Source organism: Protobothrops mucrosquamatus, unplaced genomic scaffold (assembly GCF_001527695.2).
Source record: "Protobothrops mucrosquamatus isolate PMUCROS unplaced genomic scaffold, P.Mucros_1.0 scaffold4, whole genome shotgun sequence".
NCBI lineage: Eukaryota > Metazoa > Chordata > Lepidosauria > Squamata > Viperidae > Protobothrops > Protobothrops mucrosquamatus.
The window spans coordinates 1,940,907-1,955,456 of record NW_015386391.1 but is presented as its reverse complement, the minus strand read 5'-3'; the positions used below and the strand labels follow the sequence as shown (position 1 = coordinate 1,955,456).

The 14,550-nt window shown below is 44.8% G+C and overlaps 1 protein-coding gene across 2 annotated transcripts in view; it reads left to right on the top strand.

Annotated features, from left to right (window-relative positions):
* Positions 1 to 14,550, top strand: part of FGF13 (fibroblast growth factor 13) — a 45,776-nt gene that overhangs the window by 22,255 nt on the left and 8,971 nt on the right. Inside the window, exons 1-3 of one of the 2 annotated variants that reach the window (XM_015832476.1) lie at positions 1,180 to 1,369; positions 6,397 to 6,507; positions 9,136 to 9,239. In XM_015832476.1, coding sequence (XP_015687962.1) covers positions 1,180 to 1,369; positions 6,397 to 6,507; positions 9,136 to 9,239 — 405 coding nt within the window. Of the gene's footprint in view, positions 1 to 1,179; positions 1,370 to 6,396; positions 6,508 to 9,135; positions 9,240 to 14,550 lie in introns of those variants that run through there. The other variant, XM_015832477.1, reaches the window with a different exon arrangement.

Genomic DNA, 14,550 nt, shown 5'->3' with positions numbered 1-14,550 from the left:
TTGGTTTGGGAGCCTATCTCGATCTGGGGACGGCCTTTCTTTATTTGCCCCAGTTCGGGGGGGGGGGCTTCCTCTTTGTCGGGAGGTGTCTGGGGGGCAAAAGGAGACCCCGGTGGCGCCTCTGCCTAGAAGGGGAGAGAGAGACCCCTTCGGACCGTGCGCTCCCTCTCCCTCTCCTCCTCCCTGCGCACCGAGCCCAGCATCTGCATTCCTGCCAGAGGGGGGAGGGGGGAGCAGAGCCGCCCGGGGCTTTTGCCGCGTCGCCTCCTCCTCCTCCTCCTGTCTTCTCCTCCCTTCGCCGCCGCGCAGCGCCTGGAGGGGAGAGCGCAGCCTCGGTCGCCCGGCGTTGCTGTTGCTACTGCTGCTGTCGAAGGAAAATCCCGACCGACCGCCCGCTGGCTCGCTTGTCGCCGCCTTCTCCTCCTCCTCCTCCTCTCCTCCTCCTCCTCCTCCTCCTCCTCTCCCTTGGCAGAGCGCGCGCTCGCCGTCCAAAAGACGCCAGAGCCTCGCTCCGTCCGGGAGCTTCGGGAGATGCTGCGGTGAAAGCTGCCCGGCTGAACGGGACTCCAAGCAAGCTGGCTTCCCCGGGGGAGTTGCGCGGCCGGGGCCGCCCCCAGCAGCCTTAGGAGCCGCTCTCCGGAGCCAGGGACGCCAGGGCGCCCCCTCCGGAGCCCAGCCGGAGCCCCTTCTGCGGGCCGAGGGGTCCTAACAGGTTGTCTGCTCGCCGGACGGAGAAGGGCGCAAGGGCAAGAGCCGACTGAACCCAGGAGGGCGGGGGGGGGCAGGTGCCGCCGGCGCCGCCCGGCGCCGAGGCTGCGCCAGGGCGCCCGGGCGCTTTTGGAACCGTCCGGGGACCTGTTGGGTGTCCCGCTCCGCTTTCGCTGAAGGCAAAGGAACTTGGCGTCGGAGTTCCGGGAGCTTCTGACTTTGCAGCGGCCGGGCCGGCACCTTTGGGGAAGGGGGAGTCGTCCCTTCCTTCCTTCCCTCCCCCCCACGCCCGTCCCTCCGTCGCCCAAGGGCGCACGCCTCCCTTCCGCCCGCGTCCTCGCCGGGCCCCGGGAGCGGGGAAGACGGCCTAGCCTCTTCCAGATTCCGAGGGGCGGCGAGAGCAGCATGCTGGGGGCCTCCCCCGCAGGCAGCGCCCGCAGCCCCGCCGAGTGACCCTCCAGGGTGGCGGCTATGGCGGCAGCCATCGCCAGCTCCCTGATCCGCCAGAAGAGACAAGCGAGGGAGCGGGAGAAGTCCAACGCCTGCAAGTGTGTCAACAGCCCCAGCAAGTCCAAGACCAGCTGCGCCGACAAGAAGAAGCTCAGCGTCTTCTCCCGGGTCAAGCTCTTCGGCTCCAAGAAGCGGCGGAGGAGGAAACCAGGTGAGGCTGCGCCCTGGCCCCGACTGGGGTGGGGAGGGCGGCGGCAGAGAAGCGGTGTGGGGTCTGCTTGGCTGCAAGGGGGTCCCGGTGGGATGGTTCCTTCCCTGGAATGGTGGGTACCATCGGTCTTGTCCTCCTTCGGTCCAAGCTTTGGCTAGCTGGCTCTATTAGAAAGTGCTGCAGTCTCCCAAGCATTGGGACGGGTTCTCCTGGCCCGAAGGAGCCAGCTGCGTTTTCATGGGGTGCCTTGAGCCTGGCGGTGAGGTGGGGTGAGGGCTCTTGCCAAGAAAGCCACCAGCGTATCTTGAGGGAAAGCAACTCCCTCCCCCGGGGGTCTTAGGAGGCTAAGTTCTTGGGAAAAGCCGGGCCAGCGGTCCCTTGGGTGGAAGGCTCTTCCGCCAAATGACCTTTTCCTTTCAGTGGTGAATGAGGCAAGGAGATGGTCTATCCTGAGCTGCAGGAGCAAGAGAGGAGGTGAGACCTTCAGTGGCTTCTCCAGATCACCTCTCGGAGGGAGAAACCAGAGGTTGAAGAAGGTGGGAGTCAACTGGAATGCTTACGTGTTGCAAAAGCAGTGCCTTCTAGGATCTGAATCACAGGGGACCTCTTAAGAGGTCTTCTCCTTGGGGGCCAGAGTCTTGGGCTACGTGGAATATTGCTTGGACTCTGAGAGAGAGAGAAGGGTGGTTGCTTGATGTTTTGGTTTCTTCTCTCACTCAAATGTGTGCCGAATTCCGAGGGACGCCTTCTGCCAAGGTTTGTCTGGACCATTGGCTGGCTATGGGAGCTGTAGTCCAGTTGATCTGGGCTGGGGAGATGGTGAGGCTATTCCAAGTCTTCTTTTTTTGAGTCAGAAAGTGCAAAAGATTGGACACAGGTCATACCTGCGTTTCCTTTCTCAATGGTCCTCCTTTCCCCCAAAATCAAGGTGAGCCATCTCTTTACGTTACAGTTTTGCAGTGTTGAATGGGCTGAATAGGTTGATAGTCCCATAGCGATACAATGGTTGATCTCTATAAAGAGATCCCTGTGCCACCTTTGGTGAGATCTCTTGCAAAGGTTATAGCAAGCCCGGGTGGTTGGTTTATGTCTTGGGACCATTGTAAGAAATGAGGACAGCTGGTCATGTTGATGGCTTTGGAGAAGACTCAGAGATGTGGAAGAGGAGCCAAATCTGTGGATGAGATGATCCATGGAACTCATGTGTAGGAACAGTGAACTTGGTGTTGAGAACACCATGAACACACAACCAGGAGATCACTGTTGGTGTGATATCTCACAAGCGAGCTTTAAAACTGCCTTGAAGCTGATGCTCAACAGGAGGGGAATAATGCCATGTTTCACTGTGATATTATTTGTGTGATGATTTTGCAACCCACAGGATATAATTGTGCCTTGTACTGGGAAGCCTAGGTTGGCACTGGTTTTGACTTTGCATTTATCCATTTTCCCAAATGCCAGACTTAATAGCAACATTGACCAATGTCCAGTGTGGAAACAATCTACCCAAGTTTCCTCTTCTTTGTTCTTCAGAATTCAGCAAGAAAATTAGGGGGAGACGGTTTGCATCGCATTTCAAACATGCGCAGGGTTTAAAAACAAGCGGACAAGTAGAACAGGAAGAACTTCAACCCCTTCGGTTGGTGGTTTTATATGGTATTAAAATTTTTAAAAAGAAATATATAGTTCTCTTTCTGATTCTCAACCGTCTTCTTCCCTCGTCTGCTATTCACAAAGTAATTTCATTTGGTGGAAGAGGAAGCCTATAAAAAGAAGAAAAATTGTAAAAACGCCTTGCTTTTATATTTGAGGTGGGAACAAGGTGATTTACCAAGGAAATCACCAATTTTTTTCAGAAGATTTCAACATTCTCTGCTTTAACAAGAGTAAAACCTTGGCCGGCCTCACCCAACCCTATTGCATGATTGAAATATAAAAGCTAGAAAAACAAGGGGAGCAGCCTAACAGAAACATTTCTGAAATCTTCCTAAGAGGAAAGAAACATCTGGAAAAAAAATCGATGTGGCTTTGCATATTCAATGATTTGCGATTCCAGATTGGTCAAAAACAAACAAGACCCTAGGATGGATTGATCGATCGATTGATTGACTGGTACGCAATCATATGCCGATACACGCAGAGACAGACGCCTCTCACCTGTCCATGTGTGATCCGCAAACAAAAGCATTGTCCACGCATGCTTAAAAATAAAATAAAATAAAATAAACTGGGTTTATGAAGGCATTGGTTCAAGGAACAAAAATCTGGGCTTCCTTTAGGTCTGCCCTCCCCTCCCCATCAGCCTGCACCCTCGGAGGACTCAGTTCTAGATTTGGTGGCAACTACAGGCTGTTTTAATTGTTACGCAGCAACGAAATTTGCTATCCAGGGAACGCAGGCTCCTGGATCTGCTTACAGAACTGCCCTCCAAGGGGAACAGCTACGTAATGCAAGTGTGTTTAAAACCCTGTTCGCCACTTAACTGAGGGATACACAACTTTTACTTTCCAGTGGAACAGCCCTACTTGGAATAGTAGACCTAACTCCAGGTGAAGAACCAGATTCATTGTCTGAAAGGGTGTGTTTTTCTTCCCCCCCCCCCCCCAAAAAAAGGCAAGTGGACTTTTTTTCTTCGAAAATATTTTGCTTCTCATCCAAGAAGCTTCTTCAGCTCTAAATGACTGGCGGGGAACGGAAGGATTTATATTCTGCAAAGATGACTGCAAAGAGCGTAAATCTTTCCATTCCCCACCAGTCAATCAGAATGGAAGAAGCTTCTTGGATGAGAAGCGAAATGTTTTCAAGGGGAGGAAAAAGAGACCAAGGAAGTCCAGTTGTCTTTTGGAAAAAGCACCTTTTGGACCACCCTAACCTGGAGGACCGAGAATCTCCGTGGATAAGCAGATTAGTTGTCAATTCATTGTCGTTTTAGGTGGATTGCGACTGAATAGGTGTGATGTAGTTACATCCCTGGCATGTATTTTATTATTTGTGCTTTCGGTCCGTCGGAACAACTTTTGGGAGTCTTGGCAGGGTGGGGGTCTTTTATGGCTCTTGGTAACCGGGGGACCCACACTTTGTACTTTATCATAGATATTTATGTCTTAATCCTGTCTCCTTCCTCAAATATACTGACTCACATTCGTGACCGGTCGCAGTGTTCCGGGGCCACGTGATCCCCCTTCTGCGATCTTCCGACCAGCAAAAGTCAAGGGGAGGGAAGCCCGTTTCACTTAACAACCGTGTTACTAACTTGACAACTCCAGTGGTTCCCTTACAGACTGCGGCGAGAAAGGTTATAAGTAAGTTCGATAGGCAATCCTCGACTTACGACAATGGAGCCCAAAATTTCCATTGCTAAACAAGACATTTGTTAAATGAATTTTGCCCCGTTTTTAAGGGACTCACTGCAGTTGTCAGCTTAGTAACATGGTTGTTAAGTGAAACTGGCTTCGCCCCCCCTTGACTTTTGCTGGTCAGAAGGTCGCAAAAGGGGGAATCACGTGAACCCGGGAGACACTGCGACTGGTCATAAATGTGAAGCATCCCAATATAAATCACATGACCTTGGGGATGCTGCAATGGTCAGAAGGGTGAAAAGCAGCCACCAGTCGCTTTTTTCAGTGGGTGTTGTAAACTTTGAACGGTCACTAAAGGAACTGTGGTAATTTGGGGACTGCCTGTGCTCTGGGTGGAAATCAGATGAACGGGATCGCTTGGTCAGTGTGCAGCATTCACACAACCAGGTTGTTTAAGGGCAGCAGGTTGTGTCTGCTCAGACCTTGCTTAGGTGACATGGGAGAAGATTAATTTCAGGGACCTGCCATTCTTTTTCTCTGGAGTTGGCTTCTGCATTCCTAACTGGGCTCGAGTTTCGATCTAAGACAAACCCTCATGCTCGTGTCAAACTAACTATGATGCACGTCTTGTTATTTTCTGGAAGGAGATTTCCTTTGATGTTTTTACATGAGGGTGGTCTAAACTTTGGTTTCCGTCCTCCAAGATCCTCTGGTTATTGCCATGGATTTGGTTCAGTGAGGACCTGCCTTTAACCTCAAGACGCTTGTTCCAGCAGAATTAACACCCATGGTGTATGAAGTGGAGCTGAGAAGCTTGAAGGCTGTGCCATTAAATGGCTTCCATGTTAGAAGGACCATGCAAATATTGGGATATGGATGAATTTCCCCAGCTTGGGGAAGGTTGCGTGGAAATGTTGAGACTCTAAGATGAATGTGGCCAACAGCCCAAAAAATATTTAAAAGATTAGCATGTTTCTTGAGCAGTAGTAACAATCATATTTTTTTTGTGGGCAATCCTAAAATCTTTATTCTTTATTTATTTATGCCCTTGAGTTTTGGGACACGACCAACCTTACTAAAGTCGTGGTGGTTCTTAAAATTTTATCGCCTGGGCTACAATTAGCTGGGTTCACAGCTGCTCTATAAACAAAGGTTATTAACCTAAATGGTCAGATTCATACAATGCTCTATGCCTCAGACAAACACCTGTCTGTGCTGTCACATATTCATAGGCTGCCACGCCGTACGTGATCCACCAGCAACCATTTTAGCAAGCCTTTCCCTGTTCCTCTCTTAATGAATCTCAGATCGTTAAAAAATTAAAGTTTCCTTCTAGCTGGTATCTTTCTAATCTTAATAGAAATCCAGTCTTTGCTCCTTCGGCCATGTAATATGTTGGAATTTTGATTCTCTATTAAGTTGTTCAGGATTTAATGTCATCCACAGAGCTTTATAGCCTGAAGACTGGATGCTGTCCAAGGTGCTGATTTAATCTCTCTCTCTCTCTCTCTCTCTCTCTCTCTCTCTCTCTCTCTCTCTCTCTCTCTCTCTCTCTCTCTCATCTATCTATCTATCTCTATCTCAAATCATAGGAAAGTTTCTAATCCTATTTCTTTCTCCTTGGGGAAAAAAAAATGAGGCACAGCTTTTGGTCTGCTTGAACCCAACATGAATACAACAACAGACTCAAATTTCTAACCTTTTCTGCTTGTTTGTTTTGCTCTACAGAACCACAGCTGAAAGGCATCATCACAAAACTTTACAGCCGGCAAGGATATCATTTGCAGTTGCAAGCAGATGGAACCATTGACGGAACGAAAGAGGAAGAAAGCACATATAGTGAGTATATTGTTAGACATAAAAGAGCCGGTTTGGTTTGTTTGCACAGCCTGCTAGTCCATATGCATGGGTGTTTTTCAAAGGCTAGGCTCATTTGGCCGTGATGTCATCACTGCGTTCATGTTTGCTGTTCCACCTGCCGAAGAGAAACACTTAGACACTTGATAAAGCTGCGGAGATACTTCTGCTTTCTGAAAAGCCGGCCCAGATGGTATCTCCATGCGTATATATGGATATATTCATCGTCATTTTCTTTTGAGTTGGGTTTTTGATGATCTGATCAGGAAAGGTTCCTTTCCCATTCCAGTTTTACCTGACTTAAAACCATGCTGCTATTCTCATTTCAGAATAAGGAGGATTAAATGCTCCCACTTATGTGGTGGTGATGGCAACTAATCCTGACAGCCGTTTTGTTTCCATAAATCTTCAGGTTCAGTTCCATTGGTCTGCCTTCCCCTTCCACAGTGTTACGGTGTGCAACGGAGCGTTAGTGTATTTCAGTAAATAGGATGTGTATGAATTGGGGGCAAATAACCTTTTGAGTGTGGCGGTGCACAGATTAGGAAACTATTTCATTTCTTCCCCTCTGATGCAAGCCCTCATTTACAGTTTCAAAAAGCTGAGCTTATCATTCTCGCCCAAGTAATGCCCAGCTTCAAATAGAACTATCTGCTTCCCGGGTTCTAAAATTCAGAACAGAGATAAGATGGCCATCTCTTCTGCAAAACCAATGTTTCAGACATTTTCTTTCTCTTCTGTTCTCCAGTAAAGATGAGACAGTGGAATTTCAAAGAGGCCCAACAGAAGTCAGTCTGTATCCCCAGCCAAGATAAGAGAACATCTTCAGCTTTTATTAGGGGTTGCGTGCTCCGATAGAAGTAAACAAAGGCCAATTTGTGTGGACTTTATGCAAATGCCTTCTCGGCTACCTTTAAGGATTTAATGACAGAGAACAGCTGATTCGATGCTGAAGGTCCCACTTTTAGTTCCCTCTCCCATGGAAAGGATTAGGAAACATCACCATCTGAAAGGTTGAAGAGCTACTGCCATCAAAGGGCAATCTGGAATCTCAGATCTGCCCGCACTCCATCCATGCACCCATCCATCCATCCATTGATCCATCCTTCCATCCATCCATCCATCTATCCATCTGCTTGTAGATCAAGAAACCACTCTAAAGTTTGTGGAATGATTGCCTAACAATCTGAAGCAAGAAATACACAGTGAATGGAACTTAAGACTTAAAATAAGGTTGAACCCAATTTTAAAAGCCGACCCTCAGAAAAGTTTAAAAATATCTCCAAAAATCTTGGAGAGATGCAGAAAATGTAGTCTTAGTCCATGTTTTTGATCTGGACCTTGTAGTATGTTTCCAGTCACTGAACTTTGCTATCTCCTATATCAAACGTTGTCCAACTCAGGCATAGACGGTACCAGTGGATAGGAAGCCATACACCATAAAATACAACTTCAACAATTCCTGATTCTGGCTACTCTGCTTTGGCATTGGAGGAGTTTCTCCTGAAAATTCTTGGTCTTTATCTAGCTTCTCTGGAAAGTTTGAGAGCAACTTACGCATTTTGGCAACTGCTAAATAATATGTCTTGATGTTACATGAGCTTTACCAGTCAACACCACCTCCCCTGCCGTGAATATGAAATATTGCTGAACTGTTTCAGTATTGTAAGGAATTTTGCAAGGTGGAGTTGTTGGTTTGGATGGCTGCATGATGCCTGGGAATGAACTAGCCAAATGAATTGATTTCTGCAGAAAGCTCATTCTTTAGCTACATCTGATTTGAATTGGTTAAAGAGCCTTTTCGTGTTGGTGTAGATGTCCCTTTTTTGATGTAGCAAAAGTGGGAAGGATTGTCCTGCCCCTATTCTATCCTTCTGGGGCTGCTCTCTGTACTTGGGATAATTAATTAATTTAGGGAACAGATTGGATCTCCAAAGAGTGGAAGAAGGTGGTCACTTGTTGTACGGATGCTAACATTGTATGGGTGACTTCATTCTCTCCCTTCTGCTGATAGCTCCGGGGTTGGTGGAGTTGAAAAATTGTAGATGGGTTTGGGAAAATAAAACTGGCAATGCCTTCAAATAGAAGACTATCTGCTATCTGCTACTCTTGTGTTCTCCTGGGAGCATCGGCTGAGGACATTGTGAGTTGTAGTCCAAAATATCCTGGAAGCCCACCAATGAGTTAGGAAACATAAGACTTATTCAAGAGTCAACTTGATCGAGAAACATTCTGGTTAAATTCCCAAGGAGATTCTTGTCAGTTGATTATTATTTTTTTTTAATTCTGTGAATTTGCATGCATACCCAAAACATATCCTTCTCTCTCTCTCTCTCTCTCTCTCTCTCTCTCTCTCTCTCTCTCTCTCTCTCTCTCTCTCTCTCTCTCTCTCTCTCTCTCTCTCTCTCTCTCTCTCTCTCTCTCTCTCTCTCTCTCTCTCTCTCTCTCTCTCTCTGTCTCTCTCTCTCTCTCTCTCTGTCTCTCTCTGTCTCTCTCTCTCTCTCTCTTATACTGACATTACAGCTTCTCCCATTTATGGGAAAACCTGATTTGGTTTCCGCAATTCAGATGGAGGGACTAACTTTTTTTTTCTTTTCATTTTTCTCCTAGCTTTGTTTAACCTCATCCCTGTGGGCTTACGAGTGGTGGCTATCCAAGGGGTTCAGACAAAGCTGTATTTAGCGATGAACAGCGAAGGCTACTTGTACACATCAGTAAGTGTCCGTTCTTTTTTATCTTTTCAGCTGGGTGGTCTGTCTTGCATTATTACCCCCAAATAGTCGTTAAGTGACTCTGGCTTCCCCCTTGACTTTGCTTGTCAAAAGGTCACAAAATCCAGGACATGCAACCGTCATAAATAAGAGTCAGTTGCCGAGGGTGTGAATTTTCATCACGTGACCACGGAGATGCGGCAGTGGTTATAGGTTCTTTTTTTCAATGCTGTTGTAACTTTGAATGGTTGTTGTAAGTTGAGGACTACCTGTAGAAATTGGACAACCATTTGACCAGGATGCTATAAGGTCTCCTGCCTTGAGCACGGGGATGGACTAGAAGACCTCCGAGGTCCCTTGCAAGCTCTAGGATTGTATGTTCCACGTTCTAAATTCCATATTTCTTTTGGAAGATTTAGAGCACGCCTAAATTTATTTAGAGCGTGCCTAAGTTTATTCAAGTATATTTATCTGGAGAATGCAAAAGACTATTGAATTAATGTTGAATCCCTCACCATGGCTGAACTGTGGCAGTCTAAAGGTAACTAAGCAGGAAAATGTCATAAGTTGATACGAATATTATTTCCACTTTTCTGTGGCTGTGAGTTATGACTGAAATAAGCATCTGCAGTGGACAGAAGAAGGCGCAGGAGATATTAAAGAGATTTGTCTGATAAAGCTCTGACAGGCTCCATCCAGGCTCGCAATAAGTAGATTCGTGGTTTGCTTCTGATCTGATGTTGAGAGGATATTTTGTGTGATGTTTGACTTCTGATCTTTCTTCTACATGTTTAATAAAGAAAATTCAATCATTTTTGCTTGATGATGGAGGAAAAGGTAGAAAGAAAGAAAGAAAGAAAGGAGGGAGGGAGGGAGGAAGGAAGGAAGGAAGGAAGGAAGGAAGGAAGGAAGGAAGAAGGAAGGAAGGAAGGAAGGAAGGAAGGAAGGAAGGAAGGAAGGAAGGAAGGAAGGAAGGAAGGAAAGAAGGAAGGAAGGAAGGAAACATTTTTAAAGGGTTGCCTTTCTTGAGATATGTAATTCATTAATTAATTTTATGGGTGAATTCTAGAAAAGAAAACCAGGAAGGGTTAAAGCCTGAAACAAACAAATCTTGATGTTGTAAATGTCTGTTTAAGAAAGGAAATTTGGTTAATGTTTGCTGCTCATGTTTTCATCGCCCACTCGGCCATGCCTGGCTGACCATTGGCTCTTCAGCATCGTCCACCCCAATCTAGCTTGCAGAGTTATCAAGAAGACCGGGCAGGTTTGGGATGAATTATTCATGGCATCTTTTCATTTCTGGAGAAGAAGCTAGCATTAAATTACAAGTAAATATGAAAGCTGGTGTCGTAGAGTTAAAGTGTTGGACTAGCCTCAAGGAAACCTAGACTATCTTTAGCTACTGAATTCCCTGAGTGATTTTGGGCCAGTCCCCTGTCTTCTCGGCTCAACCTAAATGACCCTGAACAAAAGGCAGGCTAAACTCTAATGAATAAGTAGAGAAGAAAATGAAATAAAATAAAATTAATATTCCCCATCCAGCCTGTCTCTCTTTATAGGGAGACCTCAAAAGACATAGCCAACAGGATCATGGGAGAGCAGACGTTGTCTCCAAGAACCTGGCTTCAAATTAGCTTTAGGGGTAAAAATAAGACCTTGGATTGGCTAAGGCACACACGTGAATCCGACATAAGGGGAATACAATCAGGGCCACTGAGTGATGAAGTTCCGAAAAAGGTTTTGGATCCTGCCTTCGGCTGTGAGGTTCAGATGTTCCTCAGAAGCAGCACGAGACAGAGGATCTCACCATCATTCAAATGAGTGATGTGAGCCCTGAAGTTTGAAGCAGACCATGAAGGAAGGGGCTAAGGCTACCTTCAGGTCTTGCTTGTGACCTTCCCAACGATTCTTGGCTGGAAGAGTTGACCTCAACCACCCAAACAGGGAGGTGTAGAGCTTGCTCTCCTGCCATAACCTCGTTGTCTTGCAGAAAAGCAAGCTAATAAATAAAAGTTCTCAGGGGTGACCCCAGCTGTTGGAGACTCCTAAGGAAATGGCTGTCTTCTCCTGCCGAGATGGCTAATTGGAAGAATTCCTCATTCGGTTCTGTTCCAATGCTTTGCTTTGCTTGCGCCTCACCTCCAATGCATCACAATTACCAAGCCGGGCTGCACAAGGAGCCTTCACGGGGGGGGGAGTGTTGTGGGGGGGAGGGAGTGCCAATCCAAACAGCCAGCCCCAGAATTGCTGATCTCTAAACAGGCTGAATGAAGAAGCTGCGGCAGCATCTGATCCGATGCGTGGGTGGCCAGAGACTCAGTCGCTGACCTTTTGGTTTGCTAGAAATTTCTCCCTTCTGCATGTGACAAACCCAAAGGCTGGTTTTCACGCAACTGCATAGGAACGCACACACACACACACACAGAGAGAGAGAGAGAAAGAGAGAGCAGCCCGTGCTGTTTGAATGGCCTGAGGAGGGCACAGCTCCTGCACACTCCTTCGGTGCATGAGGAGTGGACGGAAGCATCAATTAAAGCACCTCTGCAGTGGGGATTGAGGGTGTGGTTGTGTGTAGTTTGCCTGTGCTTCCCTGCATTTAAAAAGAGAAAGAAAAAACCTGTCTGATTTGTAACTAAGTGATCCACAAGGAAGACAATTTTAACGGAAACTTCTTCCTGATAGATTCTCCTCTTTTTCTCTCCCTCCCTCCCTCCCTTTCTCTTCTCTTCTCTTCTCTTCTCTTCTCTTCTCTTCTCTTCTATTCTATTCTATTCTATTCTATTCTATTCTATTATTCTATTCCATTCCATTCCATTCCATTCCATTTTATTATTATTCTATTCTATTCTATTATTATTCTATTCTATTCTATTCTATTCTATTCTATTATTCTATTCTATTCCATTCTATTCCATTCTATTCTATTCTATTCTATTCTATTCTATTATTATTCTATTCTATTATTATTCTATTCTATTCTATTCTATTCTCCTTTCTCCTATTCTATTCTATTCTATTCTATTCTATTCTATTCTATTATTCTATTCCATTCCATTCCATTCCATTTTATTATTATTCTATTCTATTCTATTATTATTCTATTCTATTCTATTCTATTATTCTATTCTATTCCATTCTATTCCATTCTATTCTATTCTATTCTATTATTATTCTATTCTATTCTATTCTGTTCTATTCTATTATTATTCTATTCTATTATTATTCTATTCTATTCTATTCTATTCTCCTTTCTCCTATTCTATTCTATTCTATTCTATTCTATTCTATTCTATTCTATTCTATTCTTCTATTCTATTCTATTCTATTCTCCTTTCTCCTATTCTATTCTATTCTATTCTATTCTATTCTATTCTATTCTTCTATTCTATTCTATTCTATTCTATTCTATTCTCCTTTCTCCTATTCTATTCTATTCTATTCTATTCTATTCTATTCTCCTTTCTCCTATTCTCTTCTCTTCTCTTCTCTTCTCTTCTATTCTATTCTATTCTATTTTCTTATGCTCTATTACAACTAGGCACCTCTTAACAGCTTACAGGTAGACAATAAAACAATAATGGAACCGTCTGCCGTGCAAAGACTCTACAATGTTGGGAACATTTCTCTTTTTAGACTTCTTTTTAATCCAGCCTTTATTAACTCAAGGCAGTGAACATCCCTAGACCTCTTTCTTCCTCCTGTTTTCCCCACAACAACAACAACAGCCCTCTCAGGCAGGTTGGGCTGAGAAAGAGGGACTCTAACAGAAACTCACCCAGCCGTCTTTCGTATCTCAAACAGGAGAACTAGAACTCACAGTTTCCTGGTTTGTACCCTGGTACCTTCATCACTAGACCAAATTTTTGCATAGAAAAAAGCTTTGTTTCTTGACTCTGGGAGAAAAGAATAGCAACACAGCTCCTGGTTGGAAACGTAGAAATCTCTGGACTCCTCAGATAATCTTTGGACCCTCGTTAGTATATTTGCGTGTTGGAGTTGCCTCTCCACCTATGTCAACGGTGGCTATCCATCGGCACAGACGTTCAAAAAGGACTAGCAACGCAAAAGTTGTTGTGCTTTGTGTCATTCCCTTGAGTCGATTATAAAAATAAAAATACCCATGACATGTCATGTAATTGCCAACCCTGAAAATTCCCCATTGACCCTTTACTTGACTTCAGTTTTACTCATAATTCTAAAAGCCAAGGGAAAATCAGGGAGGTTGCTACTCACATTTGGAGACAGAATAGATCGATCGGTATATGAAATTCATCCTCTCTTGTTCCTCCTTATGTGTCTGCCAGGTTGGCACCAATTCCTTTGAAGAGGAAAACCAGCCCTCTCCTTTTCAATCCTCTCTTGTTTATAAATCTTCTTTATCCATATTGAGTCTGTACATTGTTCTCCCTTCTTCTTCTTCTTCTTCTTCTTCTTCTTCTTCTTCTTCTTCTTCTTCTTCTTCTTCTTCTTCTTCTTCTTCTTCTTCTTCTTCTTCTTCTTCTTCCCCTCCTCCTCCTCCCCCTCCTCCTCCTCCTCCTCCTCCTCCTAATTCTGCCCAGTTCTGCTTTTTAATGGAGGGATAAAAAAAAAGAGTTTGGAGGAATGAGAAAAATGCATGCAGTGTAGTTGGTGTAAAGTAAAAAAAGTAGATTTTTTTCCCCTTCTTTGATAGCTCCGTGACTCGCCAGCACAACTAATGGGCTGGAGATTACAAGTCAACTCTGGTTCCATTCAAGCTGAGCTCCTAACTTCATAGTTACCACCAGGTAGCAGCAATAGAGAGATTGTCACTGCCTTGTTTGGAATATTTTTTTCTAACTTCCTCATTGCTGTTTCCTGATAGTAAGCTATCCCAGTCAAGGTCAACCAGGCATTGTCATCTCTTATAAACAAATCAGAGAAAGTGTTGTGTTTAATACATAGGATGCAATACCCTGAGAAGGGGGGAGCTTATGGCTAACAGGACAGCAACTTGGATTCTTTTCAATGTCTTCCTCTATCAAAGTCCATCCGAGGAAAGTCATAATTCCATGTTTTGGAAAGTGATGGTGAGGCTCACAAGTTTAATACCAGGCCAGCCTAGAGAAAAACGAGAGAAAGAAGAAAATTGTCTTGGTTTAGAAAGAAACCCAGAGTTAGATATAAATATGACATTAAATGTTATTGGATGGGTTAAAAATGTCTTAAAGGTTTTTTTTTTCTGATTTAATGACGAAGGAAGTATAATTATGATAATGTTGTAATAATTGAATTTGTTTGACCTAATTAAATGGGTGGGAATTTAGGTCCTAAAGGTTCTCTTTTTTTTTTCTTT